Below are 25628 nucleotides of genomic sequence, written 5' to 3'. Positions count from 1 at the left end.
AGCATTTCAGTAGAGTTGAGTTCAGAAATAGGAGGGATCAGATATGGGAAAAGGGGAAGCAGTTAAAGCCGGGCCAACGTGTATGTCAATGCACTTAGTATGATAAATAAAGTTAGTAAACTTCAAGCACAAGTTACCAAAAGTACTATGCAGTACTAGCAATGGCAGAACCTTGGCTCAAAGCAGAAGAGGATTATGAACATGATATTCCTCTGTATAAGATGTATATTAAAGATATGGTAGGGGGAAAGAATGCCTTCTGGCAGCATTGATCAAAGAAATTGTAATAAGCATTATGAAAGGATACCGTAGTTGAGGAAACAAAGGCAAAGTTGATTTGGGTACATTTTAGAATCAATAGTGGAATTATTATCCTCCTGGATGCACACTGTAGACCACCAAAAAGTGGGAAGGGATGGAAGAGCAATTGTAAGCAATTGCAGAAAGATGTCGGAACATTACAGCAATAATAATGGGAAACATCGATTAACCTAATTTTCAATATGAAAGAGGGAGGGAGATTCCCAAAAATGTGCACTAAAGAATTTCTTGATTAATGCATTTGCAGCTTGACGATGCCAGCAGATCGGATTCTGGGCAACATAGCATGGCAACTGCAGCCTGATTCACTGGGGCAGCATTTGGACAACAGCAGTCACAATAAATCAGGTTTAGAATAGTTATGGAAAAGAACAAGGTACAATCAAGTGCAAATGTACATTACTGAAGAATAGCTACAATAAGCTGAAACGGAGATTTTGCTTTGGTGGATTGGAATCAAAACTTATTAGAAGAAGTGTCACTGAAACACGGGAAGCCTTAGAAAGGATGGTTCAAGTTCAAGTAGATACATTTCAAGAGAAGAAGAGGAGCAAAACTAAAGCTCCCTGGATGACTGATAATACAGGAAAAATAGGTGAAAATACCTCCTCAGAGACCTGTATCCTGTCAATAACTTGTCCTTTATTTACACATGAATGTTCCTTGACTCCAGTACTGCCTCTTCAGAGTCAACTCTCAAAACGTTAGAATCTCTGACACTCCTCTTTTATTCTTTGTGTTCTTTCCTGTTTTTTTTTTGCAATGCTCACGCCCGTTTTTTTTCTTTTTTTTTCTTATTCTTTAAAAATTAACCCCCACACTACCGTAGTAGTGCTTATTTTTTCCCCAGCACCCATGGTGTGTGTGTGCAGGTGTGAGACACAGTGAGAGAGACAAAGTGCACGAATCTTTATTCAATTTCCACCACCAGGAAGATAGGTGGCCAGTGACAAGCAGTGTCCTTCACTTTGGATAGCCATGGACACCTGATTGGACCAGATTAACAGCCCTAATCAGGGAACCTGTATTCTATGTGGTCTAGTTGGCTGACCTCGTTACAATCACTACAGTAAACATAGCAAATGTAAGATTTGTAATATAGTAACTTGCCAAGGTGAATACACAAAGTATAGAGGAGATCAAGACAGAGAAATAAGAGAGGCAAAAAGCAAGAACAGACTAGATTAGCCAGTTTCATAAAAGGGAATCCAAAGATCTTTTCCTGTCTCAAATCCCATAAGAATAGTTGAAGAAAAGGTGGGGCTGATTGGTGCCCATAAAAAGAGAGATTCCAGTGATGTCAAACAGCAAAAGACTAAATTAGCATTTAACATCTATGGTCATTGACGATGAAGAGGCTGCCCACGTAGCATCATTATGAGGCAGAATCAAAATAGATAGAAATGGTTTGCATCTTCAAAGCAGGAAAATCAACTAGACCAAATGGAATGTATCCTTGTTTGCTAAGAGAAGGCAAGTGGGAAACTGCAGAAGTTTTGATGGTTCTTCCACACCACCTCATGGTGGACAGGTGGTGCTGGTGGATTGAAAGCTTCTAAGCATTCCCCCCAGGATAAATTAAAAACAAGGAATAAAACAGGCAATTACAGGCATTGGTTCAATGTTGAAAGTGAGGAGGTTTTGAGATAGAAGAAGCCAGGGCAAAATTGATTGGCAACTGAGGAAAGTATTTGGTATTTTAAAAGTGAGCAAGAGTTTGACTAGACTAATGACTAAAAGTTTTGGCAAAAGATTGATGAATATGTTGCATTTAATGTATTGTATATGGACTTTGAAAACATGCTTGACAAAATGCAACAAAACAAAAAAAGTAAACTTAAAGCCTGTGGAATTGAAGGGTCAGTGGCAGAATAGACAGAAAACTGGCTAAGAGCTATAAAGCAGAGAGTACTGATAATCAGTTTATACTTTGGCCAGCCTGAGAATCAAGTGGTATTGATTGGGGATGGTTGTGTCAGTTCTATACTTTCAGCTCCTGCTCATAAAGGTTGCTGCCACCATTCTTTTTCAGTATAGGAAACCACAGGGCCTGCTTAATCTAGTGTGGTAAAGGAAAAGTGTGATCAAACTAGAATAGCTCTTGTAGCTAACAAAATATAGTTTATTACATGTTAACAACTAAGTATACATTACACTATGATGGACACTGTTAGAAACCTTGAGGAGTATCAGATGTCGTGTATCACTCCTTTAAGATCTTCAGTTGTTCTGCACATATGTCATCATAGTATAGTGCTTATAGCATTCTCCATATTAGCCCTTTCAGACCCATATACATCACCTCCATTCCAATATTAATATTATACATTTGTTTACATTAACTAAAACCACAATTTCACTCAAATCTAACCTGATTAGATGTAATTTCGATCTGGAGTTTTCATTACACCATTGGAATACATTCTAAGTTCTCTTGGAAGACTGGTACTGTGCTGCAGGGAAAAAGCATTAATTTTGATTACCTGCCTAACAGTCAGAGATCTGCTGTTCCAGTTAAGCTGGAAGACCTCTAATCCCTTGGATTTCCTTCATAGAGGGCGCCTTCCCTGCTGAAAAAGGCAATTTCCTCTTTGCAATATCTAGAATCATTGGATACTGATAGCTCTTGCTCAGTGGCAGCTTTCACATCTTCAAGCTGCGTCCATAGATTTCTATTCCTTATCCGCCTGTAGATTTGGGCTCAAGCATGTCAACCTCATACATTAGTTTGTTGAGTGGTTTGGACTTTCTCCTTCTGCCCTCAGCAGTTGGTTTATTGGTGAAACCAACACATTCATCTCCTTAGGCCTGCTATTTGAAGTTAAAAATCACAAAACACCAGGTTTATTTGGAAGTACTAGCTTTTAGAGCACTGCTCCTTCGTCAAGTAGCTAGTGGGGCAGAATTTATAGTGCAAGGTCATAGTGTCATACAACTGATACCATATATTGAACAAACCTAAATTATTAAGTTTTTCATCTTTTTAGAATGGGTTGCAGGTTTCAATTCATTAACCTGTATATCCCAGAATTTCTTTCAAGACACATTCCAGAAATTACTTATGGTTTTATAAAAAAAAACGCTCACAGCTCAGCTTAACAATGCATTAAAGATGTGAGGTTAGAGTCTGTCTGTATTCCAAACTTGAGTCAGAGTGGTTCTATTTCCAAAGTTGGAATTTATAAAATGTCACACGATTGACTGCCTGCAGATTGTGTGCTGTTTGAGCAAAATAGAATGTACCTGCAAATACAATTCTCCAAATGAAAATGCACCCCATAGATTTGTGTGTGTACGTGTGCATGCGTGTGAGGCACAGAGAGACTCTGAGTGTGGGGGAGAGAGTGCAAGTGTGCTCGTGCTTTGTAGAGTGTATGCATGAGTGTGATGGAGCATAAGCCTGTGAGAGGATGTGTGAGAATGTGTGCGTGTGTGCGTGTCTGAGACAGAGCGTGTGTCTGAGAGAGGGTCTGTATGAGTGTGAGAGTACGTAACGGTGGGTGTGTATATGTGCTTGTGTGAGAGTGTGAAAGAGTGCATAGTGTAATGGGGTCACTTGTAGTGTGAGATGAAACCAAGGTCCCGTTGAGGCCATCCTCATAGGGGTATCAAACTTGGCTATCAGCCTCTGCTCAGCCACTCTGGATTGTTGCATATCGAGGATGGTCACCCAAAGATCCGAGGCCAAATGTCCCTGACCGCTGAAGTGTTCCCTGAATGGGAAGGAAAATCCCTGTATGATGATTGTTGCACAGTGTCCATTCATCCTTTGTTGTAGCGTCTGCTTGGTCTTGCCAAATGTACCATTCCTCTGAGCACCCTTGCCTGCAACGTATGAGATAGACCATGTTGGCCAAATCACATGAGTACCTGCCACGTACATGGTGGGTGGTGCCCCCACATGTAATGGCAGTATCATGTCCACACTCTGACACATCTTGCAGCTGTTGCCATGACAGGGTTGTACAGTATTGTGGTTGATGTTGTCCTGAAGATTGGGCAGATTGCTGCGAACAATGGTCTGTTTAAGGTTTGGTGGTTGTTTAAAAGCGAGAAGTGGAGGTGTAGGGAAGGTGTTCGTGCGATGCTCATCCTCATCAATAATGTGTTGCAGGCTGCAAAGAACATGGCATAATTTCTCTGCTCCTGTAAGTACTGAGCAATGAAGAGTGCCCTATCAGTTGTAACCCGTGTCTGTCTCCTGAGCAGGTCATTACAATTTCTCGCTGTGGCACGTCGGAACTGGCGATCAATGCATTGAGCATCATACCCTGTTCTTGTGATACCACTATTACGCATGGGAACACCTCCCACCATGTACATGGCAGGTACTCATGTGACTCAGCCAACATTGTCTATCTTATATGTTGCAGGCAAGGATCCCCAGAGGCATAGTACACTGGGGAAACCAAGCAAAGGCTACGACAACGGATGAATGGGCACCACACAACAATCAACAGACAGGAGGGTTCCCTCCCAGTTGGGGAACATTTCAGTGTCCAGGGCTTTCAACCTCGGACCTTCGGGTGACCATCCTCCAAGGTGGACTTCGGGACAGGCAGCAGAGGAAAGTGGCCGAGCAGAGGCTGATAGCTAAGTTCGGTACCCATAGGGAGGGCCTCAACCGGGACCTTGGGTTCATGTCACATTACAGTGATCACCATTGCATTACACACGCACACAGGTACACACACCCTTATAAACACACACCCTCCCACACTCATACATGCACCCCCTCACAGACTTAAGACACTCTGCGCTCACTACAAACACACACACACACGCGCACACACCACCCCAGACAGACAAAGACCCACATGCTCACATATTTTGAGGGGTGAACTTGTATTTGCAGAGTTACATTGCACTTTGCTCAAAACCGGCATACATTCATGTAGAACTCTGAGCTCAAAAACTGCATGAATTTATGTAAAATTCTGTTATATCACTTTTGAGATTAGAATCAATCTAAACATCAGGTCATAGACAGAGAACACAGGAGGCTAACACCTTCAACATATTGTCTAGCTATCATCATTGTTAACAGCTAACTCGGGAATGCAACTTTATAAAAAGGTTTTGTGATTTACACATGAAAGAAGTGAAACTATCACTGTATTCTAACAGATGAAAGGCTTAACAGACAATCAATTTTTCAATGTATAATTTCAGTTACATCACACTGCAAATTTTTGCTATAAATTCTGTGTTACGATTGAGCCCTCCACTATCACCTGATGAAGGAGCGTCGCTCCGAAAGCTAGTGCGCTTCCAATTAAACCTGGTGTTGTGTGATTTTTAACTTTGTTCTTGTGAGGGCTTCCTTCAACACCTTTGCGTTCCTCCTCATCAGAGCAGATCCTGTGTATGCACAGGGCTTGTCCATAGGAGAGAACTGTTTTAATATGTTTAGGGTAGAAGCTAGAGAAGCTTAGCATCATGAGTTATCCATGGGTTTGCGGTGCAGTGAGGTACTAAGGTGCCCATCCTTGATTAAGACATGTGTGTCTAAAAGTGAGACAGATACTAAAGAGTAGTCCATAGTATGTCTGATGGTGGAATGAAACTTGTTTGTGCAGCTTACACAGTGGCTCCGCGCCATGAGTCGAGAGGAAGAAAATGCTGTCAATATACCTGGTGTATAGTGTTGGTTGGAGGTCCTGTGCAGAAAAGAAGTCTTCTTCGAACCTGTGCATGAAGATGGTGGGATATCAGGGTGCAAGTTTGGTCCCCATGGCTGTTCCATGTGTCTGGATGAAGAACTGGTTGTCGAAGGTAAAGACATTGTGGTCAAGGATGAAGTGGATGAGTTGTAGGACGATGCTTGGAAATTAGCAGTTGGCAGTGTTGAGTACTAAGGCTGTTGCAGCGATGCTGTCATTGTGGGGGATGCTGGTGTAGAGTCCCAAAACATCCATTGCGATGAGGAATGTTCCTGGTTCGACTGGTCCATAGGTGTTCAGTTTCTGTAAGAAATCTGTAGTGACGCGACAGAAGCTGGGGGTACCCTGTACTGGGGTTTCAAAATGACGAAGGAGCAGCGATCCGAAAGCTAGTGCTTCCAAATAAAGCTGTTGGACTATGTTGGTGTTGAGCTTTTTTTAAACTTTGTCCAGCCCAGTCCAATACCAGCACCTCCTGATCACAGCTATTTGAAGACTGCTTCTGGCTTGGCATGATCTCTGTCACAGTTACTGTGAAGGTGGAGATCTGAAATAAAAACTGAAGATGCCAGTAATACTAAGCAGACCTGGCAGCATCAGTGATAGCAAAACTGATGAAAGGTCATAGATCATAAGTGTTAGATTTGCTTCTCTTTCCATGTATATTGCATAATTTTGTTGAGAAATTCCTGCTCTTAACATTCCTTTGCTCCTCCTGTGTGTTTCCTTCACTGTCAAACACAATTTCCCTTTCATAAATCCATGCTTATTTTGCCGAATCATATTATGAACGTCCAAGCACTGTGTTACCACATCCCTAAAAAGATTCTAGCATTTTCAACATTATTGATATTTGGCCAACACAGGCAGATGGGGAAAATGGGCAAAAACATGGCAGATGAAACTTAATGTACAGAACTGTGAAGTGAAACATCATCATTGGAAAGTTTAAAAGAGCCAACAATAACAGAATGGTCGAATTGTAACAGGGTATATGCGCATGAATTTTTGAAAGTGACAAGATGGCAAGAGAATTCTGTTTAAAAAGAAGCAAACATATCGTTGGCTTACTAAGAATAATAATGTACAAAAGCAGGATATTTATGTTAAACCCTTTACAAAAAAAAACTTTCCATTCAGAACTAAAATAAAAAGATGCCATTCTCATGCAACAGAATTGCTGAACGTCAAAAGATAGTGCAGCGTGGATGTAAAGTAACCAGCATGAAAGAATAAAGAGGGTTTATTTTATCCGAGCAGCCTCCCACTCTCTCCCATACCCCCTTGTGATAAAGATAAATTGTTTTCAGTAGCAGAAACAGAGGTTGACTAAAAATGTACAGGCAACAGAAGATTTTCTTTCTTAAGACAGGGCAAGTTATTGCGATATATGTGCTGAGATTCAGTGGCAGCTCTCTGCCCAAATCAGAAAGTTTTCAGTTAAATTTACTCCAGAGACTCAAGCAGAGAAATGTAGGTTGCTATTCTGATGCAGTACCAAGGGAATACCATTTTTCAGATGAGCAAGGCCTTATCTCCTAAACTGGACATAAAAGACCGCCTGTCAATATATCAAAGAGGAGGAGAGGAATTATTCCCAATGCCCTGGTCACTCATTAATAATTCAATTAACATCATTAACACTGATGATCTAGCCATTAACATTGTTTGTGGGAGTTTACCGTACACATTTCTCAATTAAAACAGTGGCTACATGCTGCAAACAGTACTTACTTGGCTGTTGCTGTGTCCGAGTCTGAAGGAATTCACTGTCACCGTAGGCCCATTACTCCACAGGTCACCACATCAAATAAAAATACTTTACCAAGATGATCAATTAAATACCTAATCTACATCAAGTTTTAAACAAGATCTATCAACCAGGTTTCTAAATAAATACTTTTATTAGTTTATGATCAAAACAAAACTTATTCAGTACCACTTGGTTAACATGTGGGTGGCACGGTGGCACGGTGGTTAGCACTGCTGCCTCACAGCGCCAGAGACCCAGGTTCAATTCCTGCCTCAGGCGACTGACTGTGTGGAGTTTGCACATTCTCCCCGTGTCTGCGTGCGTTTCCTCCGGGTGCTCCGGTTTCCTCCCACAGTCCAAAGATGTGCAGGTCAGGTGAATTGGCCATGCTAAATTGCCCGTGGTGTTAGGTAAGGGGTAAATGTAGGGGTATGGGTGGGTTGCGCTTTGGCGGGTCGGTGTGGACTTGTTGAGCCAAAGGGCCTGTTTCCACACTGTAAGTAATCTAATCTAATCTAGACATAGAGTCAGTAATACAAATAAGTATCGATCCTCACACCTTTAAATATCCCCAAAACACATGCACACTCTCTTCAGATGTTCCTTCAAATTCTCTTTCAAAAGAACCAAGGTATTCACCCTGAACTCAAAAGATTTTTATTTTCAAAATGGATGAGATTAGCTGGGCAGCTTGTTCTTAACAGGCTTTCCTTGAACTGAACAAGATAAAATAAGAACCTGTCCAAGCCAGAAACAGCCCCACCTTGATGGACAGCAAAAGTAAGCAGTTGTCACCAGTCAAACGAATTACAAGAAATCTTGTTGGGGAAAAAAAACTCCAGTGTCCATAATGACCTTTCAACAACCTATCTAACAGTCCACTTTCACAAAACTTGAAAATCTTCCACAATCCTTCAAAATATAAATAATCTAAGCAACATTAAATATGACACACGTTCATAACACTATAAAAGAATTTTAAAGTTCTCAGTAGCTGGAAAGTTACTATATCAAAATATTCGGGATCTTTGACCTCAAAAATAAAAGTTTTAGTACAAGAGTAAGGAAGTTAGACTGAATCCTTATAATATTCTGCTTAGACCACAGTCAAGTTTTATGTTCAGTTCAGGTCATCATATTTGAGAAAGGTTGTGAGCATGTTTCAGAGGGTGTAGGGGAGATTTACCAGAAGAATGGTTCCAGGGATTATAGATTTTGGCTACAAAGATTGAGATAGAGAAACTGAGGTTGCCTCCTTAAGAGCAAAGAAGACTGAGGGGGGATTTGATAGAGCTCACTAAAGATTATGGCAAGTGTAGATAAGATAAACAAATAGAAGTTGATGATACAGATGCAAGGGGGTGTAAGGAAGATAATTTTTAAGTAGCAAGTGATAATGAACTGGAAGTCAATACCTATAATGCTGGTGAAAGCAGAGACAATTAATGATTTCAAAAGGATAATGGATAGTTACTTATGGAAAATAAACTTGCAGGGCTACAGAGGTAAGGTCAGGAATAATGGGGAATGGGATTGATTGGATTGTCCTACAGAGAGCTAAAATCACTATAAGCAAGTCTGGTAGAAGCCAATCAAATGATAGCCTTAGAACACAAAAAGAGATAGATCATCACATTAAGGAAAGTGATTTACAGAGATATAGTCAGGGAATGGGACAAATCAAATATAATTGGTCAGTACAGAAACCTTGCCAAGGATGGCCTCTTTCTGTTCTATATCATCAAAAATTGAGAAGCAAAGCAGAGTAGGAACTTTGAAGAAGCTTGAGAGAGAAAGAGAGAGAGGGAGAAAGGGAGATAGAGAGAGAGAGAGAGAGAGAGAGAGAGAGAGAAAGAGAGAGAGGAGACATGGTGACAGACAACATCTGGATTCATGGGACACTGGCACCTGTATGGAGGATGGAGGAACCTGATAACTGTATACTTGGGATTGTTTTCACTAAATCATGCTACGTTCAATGTTTCCACAAGCCTTACAACTGTAGTAGAAGGACGAGGGCTTCTACCTAAACAGTGATGAGGGAGATGGGAGATACGGGGATGGCACAGTGGCTCAGTAGTTACCAGTGCAGCCTCACAGCACCGGGGACCCAAGTTCGATGCTATCCTTGGCCAACTGTCTTTGTGGAGTCGGCACTTTCTCTCCATGTCTACATGAGCTTCCTCTGGGTGCTCTGGTTTCCTCCCACAGTCTAAAGATGTGCAGGTTAGGTGTATTGGCCATGCTAAATTGCTCAGTGTCCAGAGATGTGCAGGTTAGGTGGTTTAGCCATTGATAATGCAGGGTTAGAGGGATAGGATGGAGGTGGCAGCTTTGGGTAGGATGCTGTTCAGAGGGTCAATGCAGACTCGATGGGCCAAATGGCCTGCTTGCACACTGTAAGGGCTCTATGAAAGTGAGGGATCAAGTGAGGGAAGACACGATATAAGAGAAAAGTCACATTACAGTAAGTCATAAGAGTAAGACAGGAAGGAACAGAGCATACAAATTTAAAATTTCTAGCAAATAGGGTTAGAAGACTACCTGTTGGGATGGTGGACTGTGCTCCAAGGAGAAATCAAGGACACTGTGTTCTTTTATGAGTTTAGGAGGGAAAGACACAATCTGAGTAAGCATACTGAATTCTTACAGCATTCGGCAGGGTATGTGAAGGAAGGATATTTCCTGTAGCCGATGGGGCTAGAAACAGGGGACACATTCTCCAAATAAGAAGCAGGTCAATTAAGATGAGGAACTATTTCTTCACTCAGAAGCTGGTGAATTTCAGAAAGTCTCTACCTCAGGAGGTTGCAGAGTCTCGGTCCATTAAGTATGTTATAAGACAAAAGATCAACCAACTTCTCAAAAGTAGCTATATCAGGTAATGTGGGGATATTGCAGGAAAATGGTGGTGAGGTAGAAACTCAGCCACAATCTAGCTGAATGGCAGAGCAAGTTTAAAAAAAAATGGCTCAATCTTACTCCTATTTTATGTGCTCGTACAAATTTAAAGCTCTATGAAGAATCCAGAACAATTAGATCTTTTTGTAGAAAACAGCTGATTTTGACTAACTGGAAGCTACTGTTTTAAAAAAAAGTGTTTTACAACTGATATGGAGGAGCTTGTTCAAGGTCCAGCTCCAGCGGGTCTTGGTAAGTATGTACCGGTCAGACAAGGAGGAAGTTGTCAAGCATGGGAGCCATGGTTTACTAAGCAAGTTGAATCACTTGTCAAGAAGGCGACGGCTTATATTAGGATGAGGTGTGATGGCTCAGTTAGGGCACTTGAAAGTTAAAAGTTAGCCAGGAAAGACGTAAAGACAAGAGTTAAGAAGAACCAGGAGGGGACATGAGAAGTTGTTGGCAGATAGGATCAAGGAAACCCCTAAGGCTTTCTGTAGGTATATGTGGAATAAAAGAATGATGACTGTCGTTTAGGGCCAATCAAGCATAATAATGGGAAGCTGTGCATGGAGTCAGAGGAGGAAGGGGAAGTGCTAAATAAAAACTTTTTGTCTTTTTCTAGTGTGAATATTGACAGAGATGGAATTGAGGTGCATAAGGAGGAGGTTTTAGCAATTCTGAAAAGTGTAAAACAGGTAAGTCCCTTGGGCCAGATGGGATTTATCCTGGGATTCGCTGCGAAGCCAGGGAGGAGACTGCAGAGCCTTTGGCTTTAATCTTTATGTCGTCATTGTCTACAGGAATAGTGCCAGAAGACTGAAGGATAGCAAATGTTGTTCCCTTATTCAAGTAAGGGAGTAGAGACAACCCGGGAAATTATAAACCTGTGAGCCTTACTTCGGTTTAGATTAGATTAGGTGATTGCTTACAGTATGGAAACAGGTCCATCGGCCCAACAAGTCCACACCGACCCTCCGAAGAGCAATCCACCCAGACCCATTCCCCTACATTTACCCCTACACCTAACACTACGGGCAATTTAGCATGGCCAATTCACCTAACCTGCACATCTTTGGCCTGTGGGAGGAAATCGGAGACCCGGAAGAAACCTATGCAGACACGGGGAGAATGTGCAAACTCCACACTGACGGAATTGAACCCGGGTCTCTGGCGCTGCAAGGCAACAGTGCTAACAAAGTGTTAGGAAAGGTTATAAGAGATAGGATTTATAATCATCTAGAAAGGAATAAGTTGATTAGGGATAGTCAACACAGTTTTGTGAAGGATAGGTCAAGCCTCACAACCCTTATTGAGTTCTTTGAGATGGTGACCAAACACGTGGATGAGGGTAAAGCAGTTGATGTGGTGTATATGAATTTCAGTAAGGCATTTGATAAGGTTACTGCAGTAGGCTATTGCACAAAATATGGAGGCATTGGATTGAGAGTGATTTAGCAGTTTGGATCAGAAATTGGCTAGCTGAAAGAAGGCAGAGGGTGGGGGTTGGGAGGGAAATGTTCATCCTGGAGCTCAGTTACTAGTGGTGTATCGCAAGGACCTGTTTTGGACCACTACTGTTTGTCATTTTCATAAATGACCTGGATAAGGGTGTAGAAGGATGTGTTAGCAAATTTGCGGATGACACTAAGGTCGGTGGAGTTGTGGATAGTGAAAAAAGATATTGTAGGTTACAGAGAGACATATATAAGCTCCAGAGCTGGGCTCAGTGGTGGCAAATGGAGTTTAATGTAGAAAAGTGAGATTGTGGTTCACTTTGGAAGGAGTAACAGGAATGCAGAGTAGTGGGATAATGCAAGATTCTTGGTAGCGTAGATAAGCAGAGAGATCTGTGTCCAGACACAGATTCCTGAAAGTTGCCACTCCGATTGCTCGGGGTGTTAAGAAGGGATACAGTGTGTGAGCTTTTATTGGTAGCGGGATTGAATTTCGGAACCATGAGGTCATGCTGCAGCTGTACAAAACTCTGATAAGGCCATATTTGGAGTTTTAAGTACAGTTCTGGCCACCGCATTATAAGAAGAATGTGGAAGCTTTGAAAGGGTTCAGAGGAGATTTATAGGATGTTGCCTGGTATGGAGGGAAGGTCTTACTAGAAAAGACCGAGGGACTTGAGGCCATCATCGTTAGAGAGAAGGTTGAGAGGTGACTTCATTGAAACAAAAGATAATCAGAAGGTTAGATAGGTTGGACAGTGAGAGTCTTTTTGCTCGGATGGCGATGGCTAGCATGAGGGGACATAACTTTAAACTGAGGAGTGATAGATGTTAGAGGTAGTTTCTTTACTTAGATGAGTAAGGGGTGTGGAACGCACTGTCTGCAACAGTAGTAGACTCGCTAACTTTAAGGGTATTTAAATGGTCATTGCCTTAGCATATGGACGAGAATGGAATTGTGTAGGTTAGATGGGCTTCAGATTGGTTCCACAGGTCGGCGCAACATCGGCGCAACATCGAGGGCCGAAGGGCTTTTACTGCATTGTAATGTTCGATGCTCTATATAGAAAGAGGATTATATAGGAACTGCAAGGAAATTCAGCCAGAAATTATTTTGATAAGGAACAAGAATATACACCAGTGCAGACCAAGTGAAAAAGTGACCAGTGAGATTGGAAGAGGATTTACACTGGCAAGTGAATTAGAGGAATGCTCTGTATAAGAGGAAATATACCAAGCAAAACCTTAAGGGAGTTTATGCAATGATACAATGTAGGAAAAACTGCAAAAGTGAAGGAAAATACTGCGAAGAGTTGACCACAATCTTCAGATGATATTCCACTGAATACAGAAGCATTTCAAGGTGATACTTCGGATTGCAATTACAAATGGTGACATTCACAGAAAGAAACACTGATCTTAAGGATCCTTTGCTGAAAGGGGGAAAAAGGAGGGGATAAATATGAAGGGTATTAATAAAAGGCAGCTGAATTTTTGTTTTCCAATATTTGTCATGCAATTGCAACTAAAACAACGTCTTTAACTTTTTAAAATCATTAGATAACCTTTTGTTAAAATGGCATCAACCACCTCTGACTGAAATATCCCAAAGCATTTTTCAACCAATTAATTATTGTTGACTTCAGGTAACTGCTGTATAGACAAACAATTTGTACACCAGACTGCAGAAACAGCAAATGAGGTGAATGATGTGTGTGCTGCTTTTGGTTGTGTTGCTTGCAAGACCCGCGACAATATAATAGCACTCTCTCACAACTGCAACTGTTAGCATAGGTTACATGCTCAAGTCCTGGCGTGGGGCTGGAACATACAGCCTGTTAATTCAGAGGTGAGAATACTGCCAACCAAGCCAAGTATAAACTGACTAGGATAAAGAAAAAGCATAGGTCTGAAGGAAAAGCAACACAGTTAACACAAAAGGTCGAAGAGTGGATACAAGTCTACAGGAGTTAAAGGATATAAATTGATGAGGCTAGAATTTAACTTTATGTTGATACAGTAAACACTTATGACACAGGAATCACAGTACAATTCTGATAAAATAAGACATACACCGAATCTCAACAGAATGGTGCAAGTGAGGAAAACTTTTGTGGAAGCATCCAAATGCTCCTCAGCTACTGAACAGAAAGGTAACTCAGTTAAAAATGATCACCTTAACAATATGGCAAAGTGCTCATTGTCAGGGGATCTAGAGACTTAGAACCAGCGCAAATACACAAATATCTGTAAAAACTAAGTGTCTCCTTCACCTAGGCTTCATTTACAATTTCTGAAAAACAAGTGCTACAATGGAAACTGAAAGACAGTCACCATCAGTGGTGACATTATCACTGCTTCTGCAGCAAAGTCTGGCACAGAGTGATTCAGGGGAGAAGCAAACAGAGCAGTAGCAAGAAGCCAAGTGCTGATGAATAAGTGCTACTAGACAGCATGAACAATGATACCTTCCATCACTTTTGTACTTTAGAGAGCCGAATAATGAAATAGCATTTGACTGAATTAGATTTATCCTGCATTTCATGGACATACCACACAAGGACAACTTTCCACATTAGCTGGAAGACTTGTAGACTTGTAGCTACAGACTTGTAGCTGTAGTGGAATACTTGGCTAAGGAAGTGACTAGTTACTGAATGCAAGTTTTATGTACTATAGCCAGATTACTGTTCAGGCCCATGGTCGACGTAGCAAAGACAATCTTTTCACAAAGCTTGGAGAGAATTGAATTGCCTCAAGATTGAGGCCTATGACAGAGCCAAGGTGGGTCATCCACTCAGCATTTCTGACTGAAGGAGATTGCAAATTCTTCAGCCTCGATCTTTCACACTGACGTGCTGGGCTTCCTCCACTGAGGATGGGTATATTTTTGAACAGCCTCCACATATTAGCTATTCCAATTCCCACCATTGTACCCCAAACGGACATAGAATTTTCAGCTTGTCCATTGATTGCGGGGTCACTTAGCTCTGCCTACGGTTTGCTGTTTGCACTGTTTAACAGGTGCGTGGTCTTGTGTCATAACTGATGATGATCTCTTACATTCCTCACTTGATCAGGGTTAGTCTCTTTGGAATAATCAGACTATGATGTACACAGATTGTAGTTAAATACAATTCTCATGTTGCTGATGGCCCACAACATCTCATGGATGTCTGATCAACATTTCAGTGCGCCATTGCTGGTGTCTGTTGTCACATCTCCAGGCAATGGAAAACGAATCAAAAACTATGCGCTAAAACCAAACTTTCAATCAGGCCTGTCCGATCACCTGTTCAGCAGGTTATTTCACACTTTCATCAAAATAACCTCAGAATGTTTTATAACAAGCAGTAACAGAGAGATCAAGGGAAAAGTCAGGAGAATCTGATTAGTGCTGATCACTCCAATTGAAAACCAACAGTCTAAATGGCCTCTTCCATGTGTGCTGCATTTTTTTCTGGTTGCATTATGTGCACTCCATTGCTCATAACACTATGTTCAACACTCACTGCTCCCTCTGCTGACTAACTCTGCTGGGCTGTCTCAATTTTAAAATCAACATCACAAATCTGGGTTAGGGGAGAGACTATCACTGTTGAAATATTACACCGAGAGAGCAAAACTCAGCAACCACTGACAAGGCTGTGTTCCACTCCCCTGTAGAACCATGTTCCATTTATTCAAATCATCCCAAAAGGACTGATATCTGAATTTAACCCCTTATCTCTGTCACAACTTATTTGCTTTGAAAAGGATGACAGCAATTACTCTTGATAAAATACTGCAGAAGCAATAACATTTGTTCTTTTCAAAATGGTGAGTTTTGGAATTGGCACTGCCAAGACAGTGATAGAATTTGCACACCTTTAAAGGTAAATATCACAAGATTAGTCACTAACAGTTCCAAAGGTGAAATTCCTCTCCCCATCCACCACCAAAATCAATGGTTTATAATCTTATCCTTTGTCATATTAGCTTCACTATCCTCCCATCATCTACAAAGTTTTCCTCAAAGCTGATCACCTTAAATTTATATTTATATGAACTATTATTTATAAAACTGAATATGATTTTCTAAAAGGAAGAGAAATGACAGCTACTTACCTTGTGTGTTTTACTGTATATGTACAGATATGCCAGTCTGTAGAGACTCTTATAGTGCTGAGGGAATCGACTGAGGCACAGATGTAATGCTCTAATACACTGTTCAATCAGCACTCGCCGCTGCTCCCTCTCCTCTCCTGGCAAGCTCTGAGGGAGATCCTCCAATCTGTAGGTATCTTTCATCTCTCCTGAAGGATCAGCTGTTTTCTTTTTTGAGTCACATAGAGATGAGGAGATGGCCCTGGTGGGAGTGACATTAGTAGCATTAATGGTGGCAGTTTGACACTGCAACTCTGTATGCAATTTTGCTCCTGCTTGTTCTGCCAATCTCAAAGCCAATGCGTCTATTCCTTCAGTGATTTCCACACTACTTCCTCTGCAAAGTTCAGAACAGATGCGACCCACCGAGTCCTCTTCCTCCAATTTCCGATAGTTGTCCCTGGACAGTACAGCTGCTTCTGTAGGCATTCTGTGAGCTGTGCGCTCTGCTAATCTCAAAGCTAAAGCATCTATGGCTTCTGTGATCTCTACACTGCCTCTTTTACAACCTTCAGAAGAACCTCGAGCTACTAAATCCTCTTCCTCCAGTTTTCCATGGCTCTCCATTGACAAGACAGTAGCTTCCACGGTCGATGATGATGAGGGGCTGCCTTTCCCAGATTGAATCTTCCTGCTGCTGTCCTGGGAACTGGCTGCATCAGTGAAGACATCCTGGGTTGAGTTAGAATCAGAGAGTACCAAAATCACACTGTCTTGACTTCTCTCTAGAAAACAAAACAAAATCAATGCCATTACTGACTGCAGAATGATTTCCGACTTATTAATGTATGTCACACTTAGTGATACAAGAACAGAAGACATGCAGTGACTTCACGATATAGTCAAACAGTTAAATGTAATTTTTGCTAAGTTGTTCTGTAGAATTTGAACGGCTGTTCATTACATAGCCTTTGTTCAGGGCCAGCTGTCCTCTCCTCATTACTACAGTGGTCCTGAATAAGGTGAGACAACATTTGATCCACTGGTAGCCCATGTTCTGCAACCAATTGTGTGCCGAAACATGATCAATATTGACCTAGACATCAGGAAGAATTCCGTGGTTTTTCTTTCAAATTAGTGTCATGGAATCTTTTCTGTTCACCTAAGAGGACAGACACAACTTCAGTTTTGTATCTGATCAGAAAGACAGCAATTCCGACAATGCAGCACTGTCAGTATTACACTACCCTGTCAGTCTAGACATGCACAAGTTTCTGAAGCAGGACTTCACCTTTTTTCGTCAAGACGAGAACCTGACCACTGCATGTCATTGAACAACAAGGGAGCAGCTATTTCATTGTTAAATTTGCTCAGAATTCCAGCATATGTTCCAAATCGCAGCAGGTCAGGCCTCAGGAAGGAAGGGGGGGGGGGGGGGGGGGGGGCAGTGAGGAACGAGAGCGGAAGAGAGAGAGAGAGAGAACCTGCCACTGTCATTTTAACAACCCTCCCTGCAGGAGAAGGGTGAAGAGATTAAGAGCAAAAATCCATGCATTTGTTTGGATTTAACAGAATTGTCCATTCTCAGCACTGTGGTAGAATAGAATATTCCACTGCTTACTTACTGATGAATAAAATCCTAAACCCAACCCAACAATGGTGAGAACAAATACCATTGGGTTCACCAAGCTAACTTATCTTTGATTAATTTTGCAGACTTGCCATGTAATCTCCATTCAGTTCATTGTGGAATAGGTGTGGTAATGCAAATTAATGTCACCCATCTTGATGAAAGTTGAGACCATGTTAGCCTTTTTAAAATCCAATTCCTGTTTCTAGGTGATGGATTAGGCTCAATATTTAATATAAGCACATTTTTATAACAACCTTCTGCTCTTTCTAACTATCAGCTCATTTCAATTTCCCTCCCCTCCTAATAAAACCTTGATCATGACATTAGCTCCCAAATCCATGGCCATCTTGCCCACAATTCCATATTTAAATCCTTTCAACCAGACATCCACCTTCACCACAGTTCCATAACTGCTACTATCAAAGACACAACTGATATTTTTTGTGACTGTGTTCATGGTAAACTATCCCACCTCATCCAACCCTTCCTGATCTTTTGACAGCTTTTATCATAGCTGACCACAACATCCTCCTCTATCACCCAGCTGAGTAGAATTGCCCATTCTTGGTTCCATTTTTTAAACAATCGTAGCCAAAAGGACACTCCTGCACTACTAACACTGATTTCTACCACCAAGGGTCTATTAGAGTAATAGAGTCATACACCGTGGAATCAGACCCTTCAGTCCAGCCATACCACACAGTATATGTTCTCAAACTAAACTAGTCCCATCCTGCCTATACCTGGCCCATATCTCTCCAAACCTTCCATCATTTTCTCTGGCAGTTCATTCCACAAATGAACCATTGTGTATAAAAATGTTGCCCCTCATGTCCTTTATAAATATTTTTCCTCTCACTTTAAAAAAAAATCCCCTAGCCTTTTACTCCCACACTCTACGGAAGAAAAACTTTTGTCATTCCCTTTATGATTTTATAAACCTTAATAGTCACTTCGCAACCACTTACACTCCAGTGAATAAAGTCCCAATCTATCCAGTGTATTTTTACATCTTCAACTCTCCATTCCTGGCAACATCCAGGTAAATCTTTTTTTCAATCCTCTCTAGTTTAATAACATCCTTTCTATAACAGGGCAACCAGAACTGCACATACTACTCCAGAAGACGCCTCACCAATAAGCTGGAAAATATCGAAGTCCGTTGACAAAATACCTCGTCCAAACAGAAACAGCAAAATATTCAAATTCCCTTTTAGATTTCTTGGCGACTATCTTGGGAGTTTAGCTCAGCTGGCTACCCTATGAATCAGAATGACACCTACAGAGTCGGTCTCAATGTGCAGACTAGACTCGGAACAAAAACAGAAATTGCTAACGCAACTCAACAGATCTGGCAGCATCTGAGGAGAGAAAGCAGGTTAACATTGCAAGTAAAGTGATTCCAGAAGTGTCAATAGACTCAATGTTAACTTTGCTTTCTCCCCATAGATGCTGTCAGATTTGCCAAGTGTTTCTCCAGATTTTGTTTCTCTTTCTGATTTCCATTTTATTATAGAGGCAGACTTGGGACAATTAGGATATCTGGTTGGCTTGGAAGACTTTGACCGAGGGTCTGTTTCCATGCTGTACACCTCTATTACTGTATGACCTGCCTCCTCATTCTGTCCAAGAGTGGAACACAATGGCAAACCATATTTAACAAAGGAAAAAGTTCAGGATGAAGGATCAGCAGACAATAAGCCAAAGATCTGTCTTCAGAGTCTAGTATTTTGGGAAGAGAATGCAATCACATTGATGGCCATTCGATACAGGTTGAGCCTAGCTTTCCACCTTTTCAACTCTACCTCTCCAGAAATAAGAACAAGTACTTTCCTTGTGGCCTTACTAGCATGGAATCTTTCTCATTTACCTGAACCATAAGAATACAGTCTCAATGTGGCATCTCTGACAGATGGCATTAGAATATGCAGCATTAAATATTGCATAAAAATGGCTGAAAAAATTATGCATTCTGAAATAACTCAACAGAGGCTGCTATCCCATCACCACGTCACACGTTATTTACATGTGGAAGGTCCTTGACACTGATCCAGCTCCCTCAGAGCCAGCTTTCAGAGTGAACAGGATGTCTGACATTCCTGTTATCATCTGTCAGCCAGGTTCCCTGATTGGACCATATTAACAGCCCCAAACAGGGAACACATATTCTAAGAGGTCCACCTGGCTGTCACTTACAATCAGTACATATCCAAATCATGGTCAAAACAAAATGGTAAGTCCACAACTTGCGAGTGTGAGTAAGGCAGTCAGATATAATTTGCCATTGTGCAGGCAAGTTAATGCCAAGAAACAGCAAATCTTACATGTCTTAGCATTACATCAAAAGTGATATACACTATGATTTACATAATTTTAAGTATCACTTATTATATGTTTGGGATTTGTTTTTAAGGTGGTAATGTGGGTTGTACATGTCTGAAGTTAGCAATTAACTCATAATTATTTCTGTAGTCATGGTGATTTTAAAAAAGAATAATTTTGAGGCCTAGCTTTAGAATTGATGGATTTCTGTGCATCACAAATGGACTTTTGTTTATCTTAGATTGTTTTGCAACCAGCAATGAGGTCTCAAGGTTTGCTAGAGATTTCTGGAATTTGATTTTAAGCTTAAGGGAAAGAGCCATAACTTAGAGAGAATTTGTTTTAGTTTGATTTCTAATTTTTAAACTTCCGATGAAATCCTTGGATGAAGACAGCTGTACAGAATAGTGTTGCCTCGAAGGGAAGGATATGGTCAGCTAGGTTGTCTTAGAGAGAAAAAAATTAGTGATAGTCCCAGACTAGAAGTGTTGGCATAAAGCCCTGAGGAGGTCACTTAAAGCTTAGTACATTTAAGCTCTGGTGTACGATAGATCCAGAAAACAGATCTGCAGTTTCAGTCGATAAATTAAAGTCACATAGTGTGGTGATTTTGGGTACAATACAGGGTGTGTTTTTGGCTATACACCAGGGTGTGTTTTGGATATACAAAAGTTGTTTTTCTTTTCAATTTATAAAGGTGTGTTCTGGGATTAATGAGATTACACTTTCACTTTGTGTTTACAAATCATTCTTTGAGTAGATAGACTGATTGACTCAATTTTATCTTAATTTCTTTTGTTAATAAACTTCTGTTTTGCTATTGACACAAAATCTGGAGCATTGCAGAGTCATGTTTCTGCAAAAGAACACTTTGTTGAAACTGAAACAAATCAAAATAAAGGTGCAACAAACCAGATTTCAGTCTTGGATCTGATTGGTCCAGTGATATTAACAGGGATCATAACATAAACAATAAAATTTTGTCTTTGGGTACTGCAAAATGGCGCAAATTCTCCAAATATAAAGACAAACTCCACAAATCAGTCGATGCATATCAGATATTTAGTTTCTTAGTTGCCATAGGAGAGGATTTTCAGAATGGATAGGAACAGCCTGAGCAGCAGTATGTCAAATATGGGCACAGCATCCACAGAAAGGTGCAAACATCTTGGTTAATGCAGCCAAGAGTGAGGCTTAAAGAGGAAACAAATAGAAGTGGGTAATTATTGGTTTTAAAAGAGAAGAAGTATAATATAGCAAAGATGAGCTGGAAGCCGGAGGACTGGGAAATGTTTAAAGAGCAACAAAGGATAACTAAAAAGGGAATACGCAGAGAAAAATGAAGTATGAAGGCAAACTGGCCAAAAATAAAAAGGATAGCAAAAGCTTTTTTTATATGAAAAGAAAACAAATAGTTAAGACTAAAATTGGGCCCTTGAAGACACAAATGGGTGAATTTAATGTGGGGAACAAGGAAATGGCAGAAGAGTTGAATAATACTTTGGATGTGTCTTCATTGGGGAAGACAAAAGGAATCTCCCAGGATGTAATAGTGGCTGAAGGACCAAGGGCAATGGATGAACTGAAGGGAATTTATATTAGGCAGGAAATCATATTGGATAGACTGTTAGGTCTGAAGGCTGATAAGTCCCCAGGACCTGATGGTCTGCATCCCAGGGTACTTAAGGAGCTGGCTCTAGAAAGCGTGGACGCATTGGTAATTATTTTCCAGTATTCTATAGATTCAGGATCAGTTCCTGTGGATTGCAGGGTGGCTAATGTTGTCCCACTTTTCAAGAAAGGAGGCTGAGAGAAAACAGGGAATTACAGACCGGTTAGCCTGACGTCAGTGGTGGGAAAGATGCTGGAGTCAATTATAAAAGATGAAATTACAACTCATTTAGATAGCAGAAACAGGATAGGTCAGAGTCAGCATGGATCTACGAAGAGGAAATCGTGCTTGACTAATCTTCTGGAATTTTTTTTGAGGATGTAACTATGAAGATGGACAAGGGAGAGCCAGTGGACGTAGTGTATCTGGACTTCCAGAAAGCCACATAGTAGATTAGTGAGCAAAATTAGGGCACATGGTATTGGGGGCAAAATACTGACTCAGACTGAAAATTGGCTGGCTGACAGGAAGCAGAGTAGTGATAAACAGGTCCCTTTCAAAATGGCAGGCAGTGACCAGTGGGGTACCACAAGGTTCGGCGCTGGGACCGCAGCTGGTTACAATATACATTAAATGATAATAGACGAAGGTATTAAAAGTAATATTAGCAAATGTGCTGATGACACAAAGCTGGGTGGCAGGGTGAAATGTGAGGAGCATGTTATGAGAATACAGGGTGACTTGCGCAGGCTAGGTGACTGAACGGATGCGTGGCAGATGCAGTTTAATGTGGAGAAATGTGTGGTTATCCACTTTGGTGGCAAGAACAGGAAGGCAGATTACTACCTAAATAGAGTCAAGTTAGGTAAAGGGGAAGTACAACAAGATCTAGGTGTTCTTGTACATCAGTGAATGAAAGCAAACATGCAGGTATAGCAAGCAGTGAAGAAAGCTCATGGCATGTTGGCCTTCATAACAAGATGAATTAAATATAGGAGCAAAGAGGTCCTTCTGCAGCTGTACAGGGCCCTGGTGAGTCTGTACCTGGAGTATTGTGTGGAGTTTTAGTCTCCAAATTTGAGGAAGGACATTCTGGTTATTGAGGAAGTGCAGCGTATGTTCATGGGGTCACTTCCCAGAATGGCAGGACTATCGTATGTTGAAAGATTGGAGCAACTGGGCTTGTATACACTTGAGTTTAGAAGACTGAGAGGGGATCTGATTGAGACATAAGATTATTAAAGGATTGGACCCTCTGAAGGCAGGAAGCGTGTTCCACTGATGGGTTAGTCCAGAACCAGAGGACACAGCTTAAAAATAAGGTGTAGGCCTTTTAAAACAGAGTTGAGGAGAAACTTCTTCACCTGGAGAGTGGTGGACTTATGGAATGCTCTGCCCCAGAAGGCTGTGGAAGCCAAGTCTCTGGATACTTTCAAGAAAGAGATGGATAGAGCTCTTAAAGATAGTAGAATCAAGGTTTATGGGGATAAGGCAGGAACAGGATACTGATTGTGGATGATCAGCCATGATCATAATGAATGGTGGTGCTGGCTCAAAGGGCCAAATGGCCTATTGTCTATTTTAGATAGAAAAAGAAAAATTAAGAAAGGAAACCACCTTTTTAAGAAGCATTTTTCATGGGAGAATACAATTATCCAGTTTTTTTATTTGGAGAATGGTAGTACATAAAGCTACAGGATTGCTTCATTTACACAGATGTGTTATCTACGATGAACAGAGACAATTTAGAGAATTAAATCATTAAGCTGGAAGGAAATGTAATTTGATCTTGTGCTGACTAGCCAAACAAAAGCCTGCAAGTTAAAAGAAAATGTGAGAACGAGTCTGCAGAAGTCACTGATACAGCTAAAACTGGAGATTATGTACAATTCCTTGGTATGTATTAGAGAACGATAATGAAAAATACAGCTAAACTAATACAGAGCATAATACATTTGACCAATTCAGATGGGTTATTTACTTGGAAAAAGAGAAATTGCAGGGAAGACATTACTCAATATTCTTAAAGAAATAGCTAAGCAATCTCTGAATACCAGCTCACAAACATTAAAACAGGGGTCTACTCATGCTTAAGTCCTTATCTAAGGAAGGATATATTGGCATTGGAGGCAGTACAGAGAAGGTTCACTCAGCTGATCCTGGGTATGGAGAAACTGTTTGATTAGGAGAGGTTAAGTAAGTTGGACCTATACTCATTGGAATTGAAAAGAATGAGAGTTGACCTTACTGAAACATAGAATACTCTTTGGAGAGGGGTTTCCTCTAGTGGGAGAGCGTAAATCTCAGAATTTGGGATTTCACATTTCAGACACAGAGGAGGAATTGCTCCTCTCTAAAGGTTGTGAATCTGTCAAGACTGGGTTGCTGAGAATAATCAAGGCTGATATGGACAGATTTTTAATTAGTAAGGCAATTAAGGGTTAAAGGGAAAAGACAGGAAAATGGAATTGAAGATTATCAGATCAGTTATGATCTCACTGAACAGCAAACCAGACTGGATTGGCTGAATTGCCCATGTCTGCTCCTACTTCTTATGGTCTTATATGGAAGAAAGTGCACAGAACTTAGATTCAACAATGCCCAGTGGTTATGATTGTGCAAAGTGCACCATTCTGGGAGGCAATTTAGTAACAATTAAAAATGGCTTGGGAAAGATATTTGAGACACTGCGCAATTGAAGAGTATTATGGAGTCGCAAATGGTGCTCAACATTGTGCAATCATTGCTGAACATTCCCAATTCTGACCTTATGATGGAGGGAAAGTCCAGTATTGCAGATAGAACGTATATGTAATTGCAGTCTTGCATTCAGTATCTCTTCCATCAAATGAGAGGTAGGTCTTAGATACTCCAGCCTTTTCAAGCACTGACTACCATTTGGAGGTGGCCTTGGCTGCGCATTGGGTCTTATTCAGGGAAGTACTAGCACACATCTTCCTGTTCTTAAAATCAACTTTCACACTATAGAAGACAATAACATTGTCATCGGTATTGATAGAAATCAAACTCATCAGCAGTGGAGTCTGTGCAAATCCTGCTGATTGTGAAGCTGAAAAAAAGAAGCCAGGCCTCATATGGTTGGGGAGATTGATTCCTTTCCAGTGAATCAAATCAAGGTCAGCTGCTCAGCTTAGAATATATTTAAAAATGATAGAAACATCAGTCAACAACACTTCACAGAGACAGAATATGTTACAAAACCTCTATGATCGGTTCATCCACACTAGAAATATTCAACTGTTGCAAGGGAGGTTAGTCTGTTCAGACAAGCGCTTTGATCTATGACATAATAAAGCTTCTACTGTATTTTTTCATTATATTAATGTTGATCTCATTAAAAGCATGGATCAAAACAAGATTAAGGAAGGATTGTCTGCTAGAGAACTGCAAGATAGATAATGAGATTTCATGGATTGAAAGAATTCTACCCTGGGAATGGAATGAGCATTACTCGGTCATCTTTAATTACAGCAGTATCCAAACTACACAGTTTTGTTTACATGAAGATTGCTTGATATTTCTGCGAGAGGGCTTTGTAGTGTGAAAGAAAGCAATATTCAGGAGTCTTGATTGAATTTATCATGTGCTATTGGTTTAGTGAACACTGGAATCTGAGGATATAACACCAGGGTGCATTGAATTGCATGACAGCATCAGATCACATTTTATTAATATATTTATAAATATAAACAACACTTGCAAGAAGTGACCAAATTTCACTTTAAACATATCCAGAGATACCACAAAGAATATATACGTCCCTTCCAGTGAGACTCCATTTTCTATAGTTTACTTTGCAGAGTTTCACAGGCACACAAAAGACCCACGGTATTGACTCTTAATTGTGTTGAACTTCAGG

General features: G+C 40.8%; 1 protein-coding gene across 3 annotated transcripts in view; it reads right to left on the bottom strand.

Annotated features, from left to right (window-relative positions):
• cabin1 (calcineurin binding protein 1) overlaps nt 1–25628 on the bottom strand; it is a 519061-nt gene that overhangs the window by 312023 nt on the left and 181410 nt on the right. For all 3 annotated transcript variants that reach the window (XM_060843824.1, XM_060843825.1, XM_060843826.1), the window contains one exon: nt 16203–16966. In XM_060843824.1, coding sequence (XP_060699807.1) covers nt 16203–16966 — 764 coding nt within the window. The remainder of the gene's footprint in view (nt 1–16202; nt 16967–25628) is intronic.

This window comes from Hemiscyllium ocellatum, chromosome 24 (assembly GCF_020745735.1).
Source record: "Hemiscyllium ocellatum isolate sHemOce1 chromosome 24, sHemOce1.pat.X.cur, whole genome shotgun sequence".
Classification (NCBI taxonomy): domain Eukaryota; kingdom Metazoa; phylum Chordata; class Chondrichthyes; order Orectolobiformes; family Hemiscylliidae; genus Hemiscyllium; species Hemiscyllium ocellatum.
The sequence above is the reverse complement of the archived record's forward strand: the minus strand, read 5'-3'. Positions and strand labels throughout refer to the sequence as shown.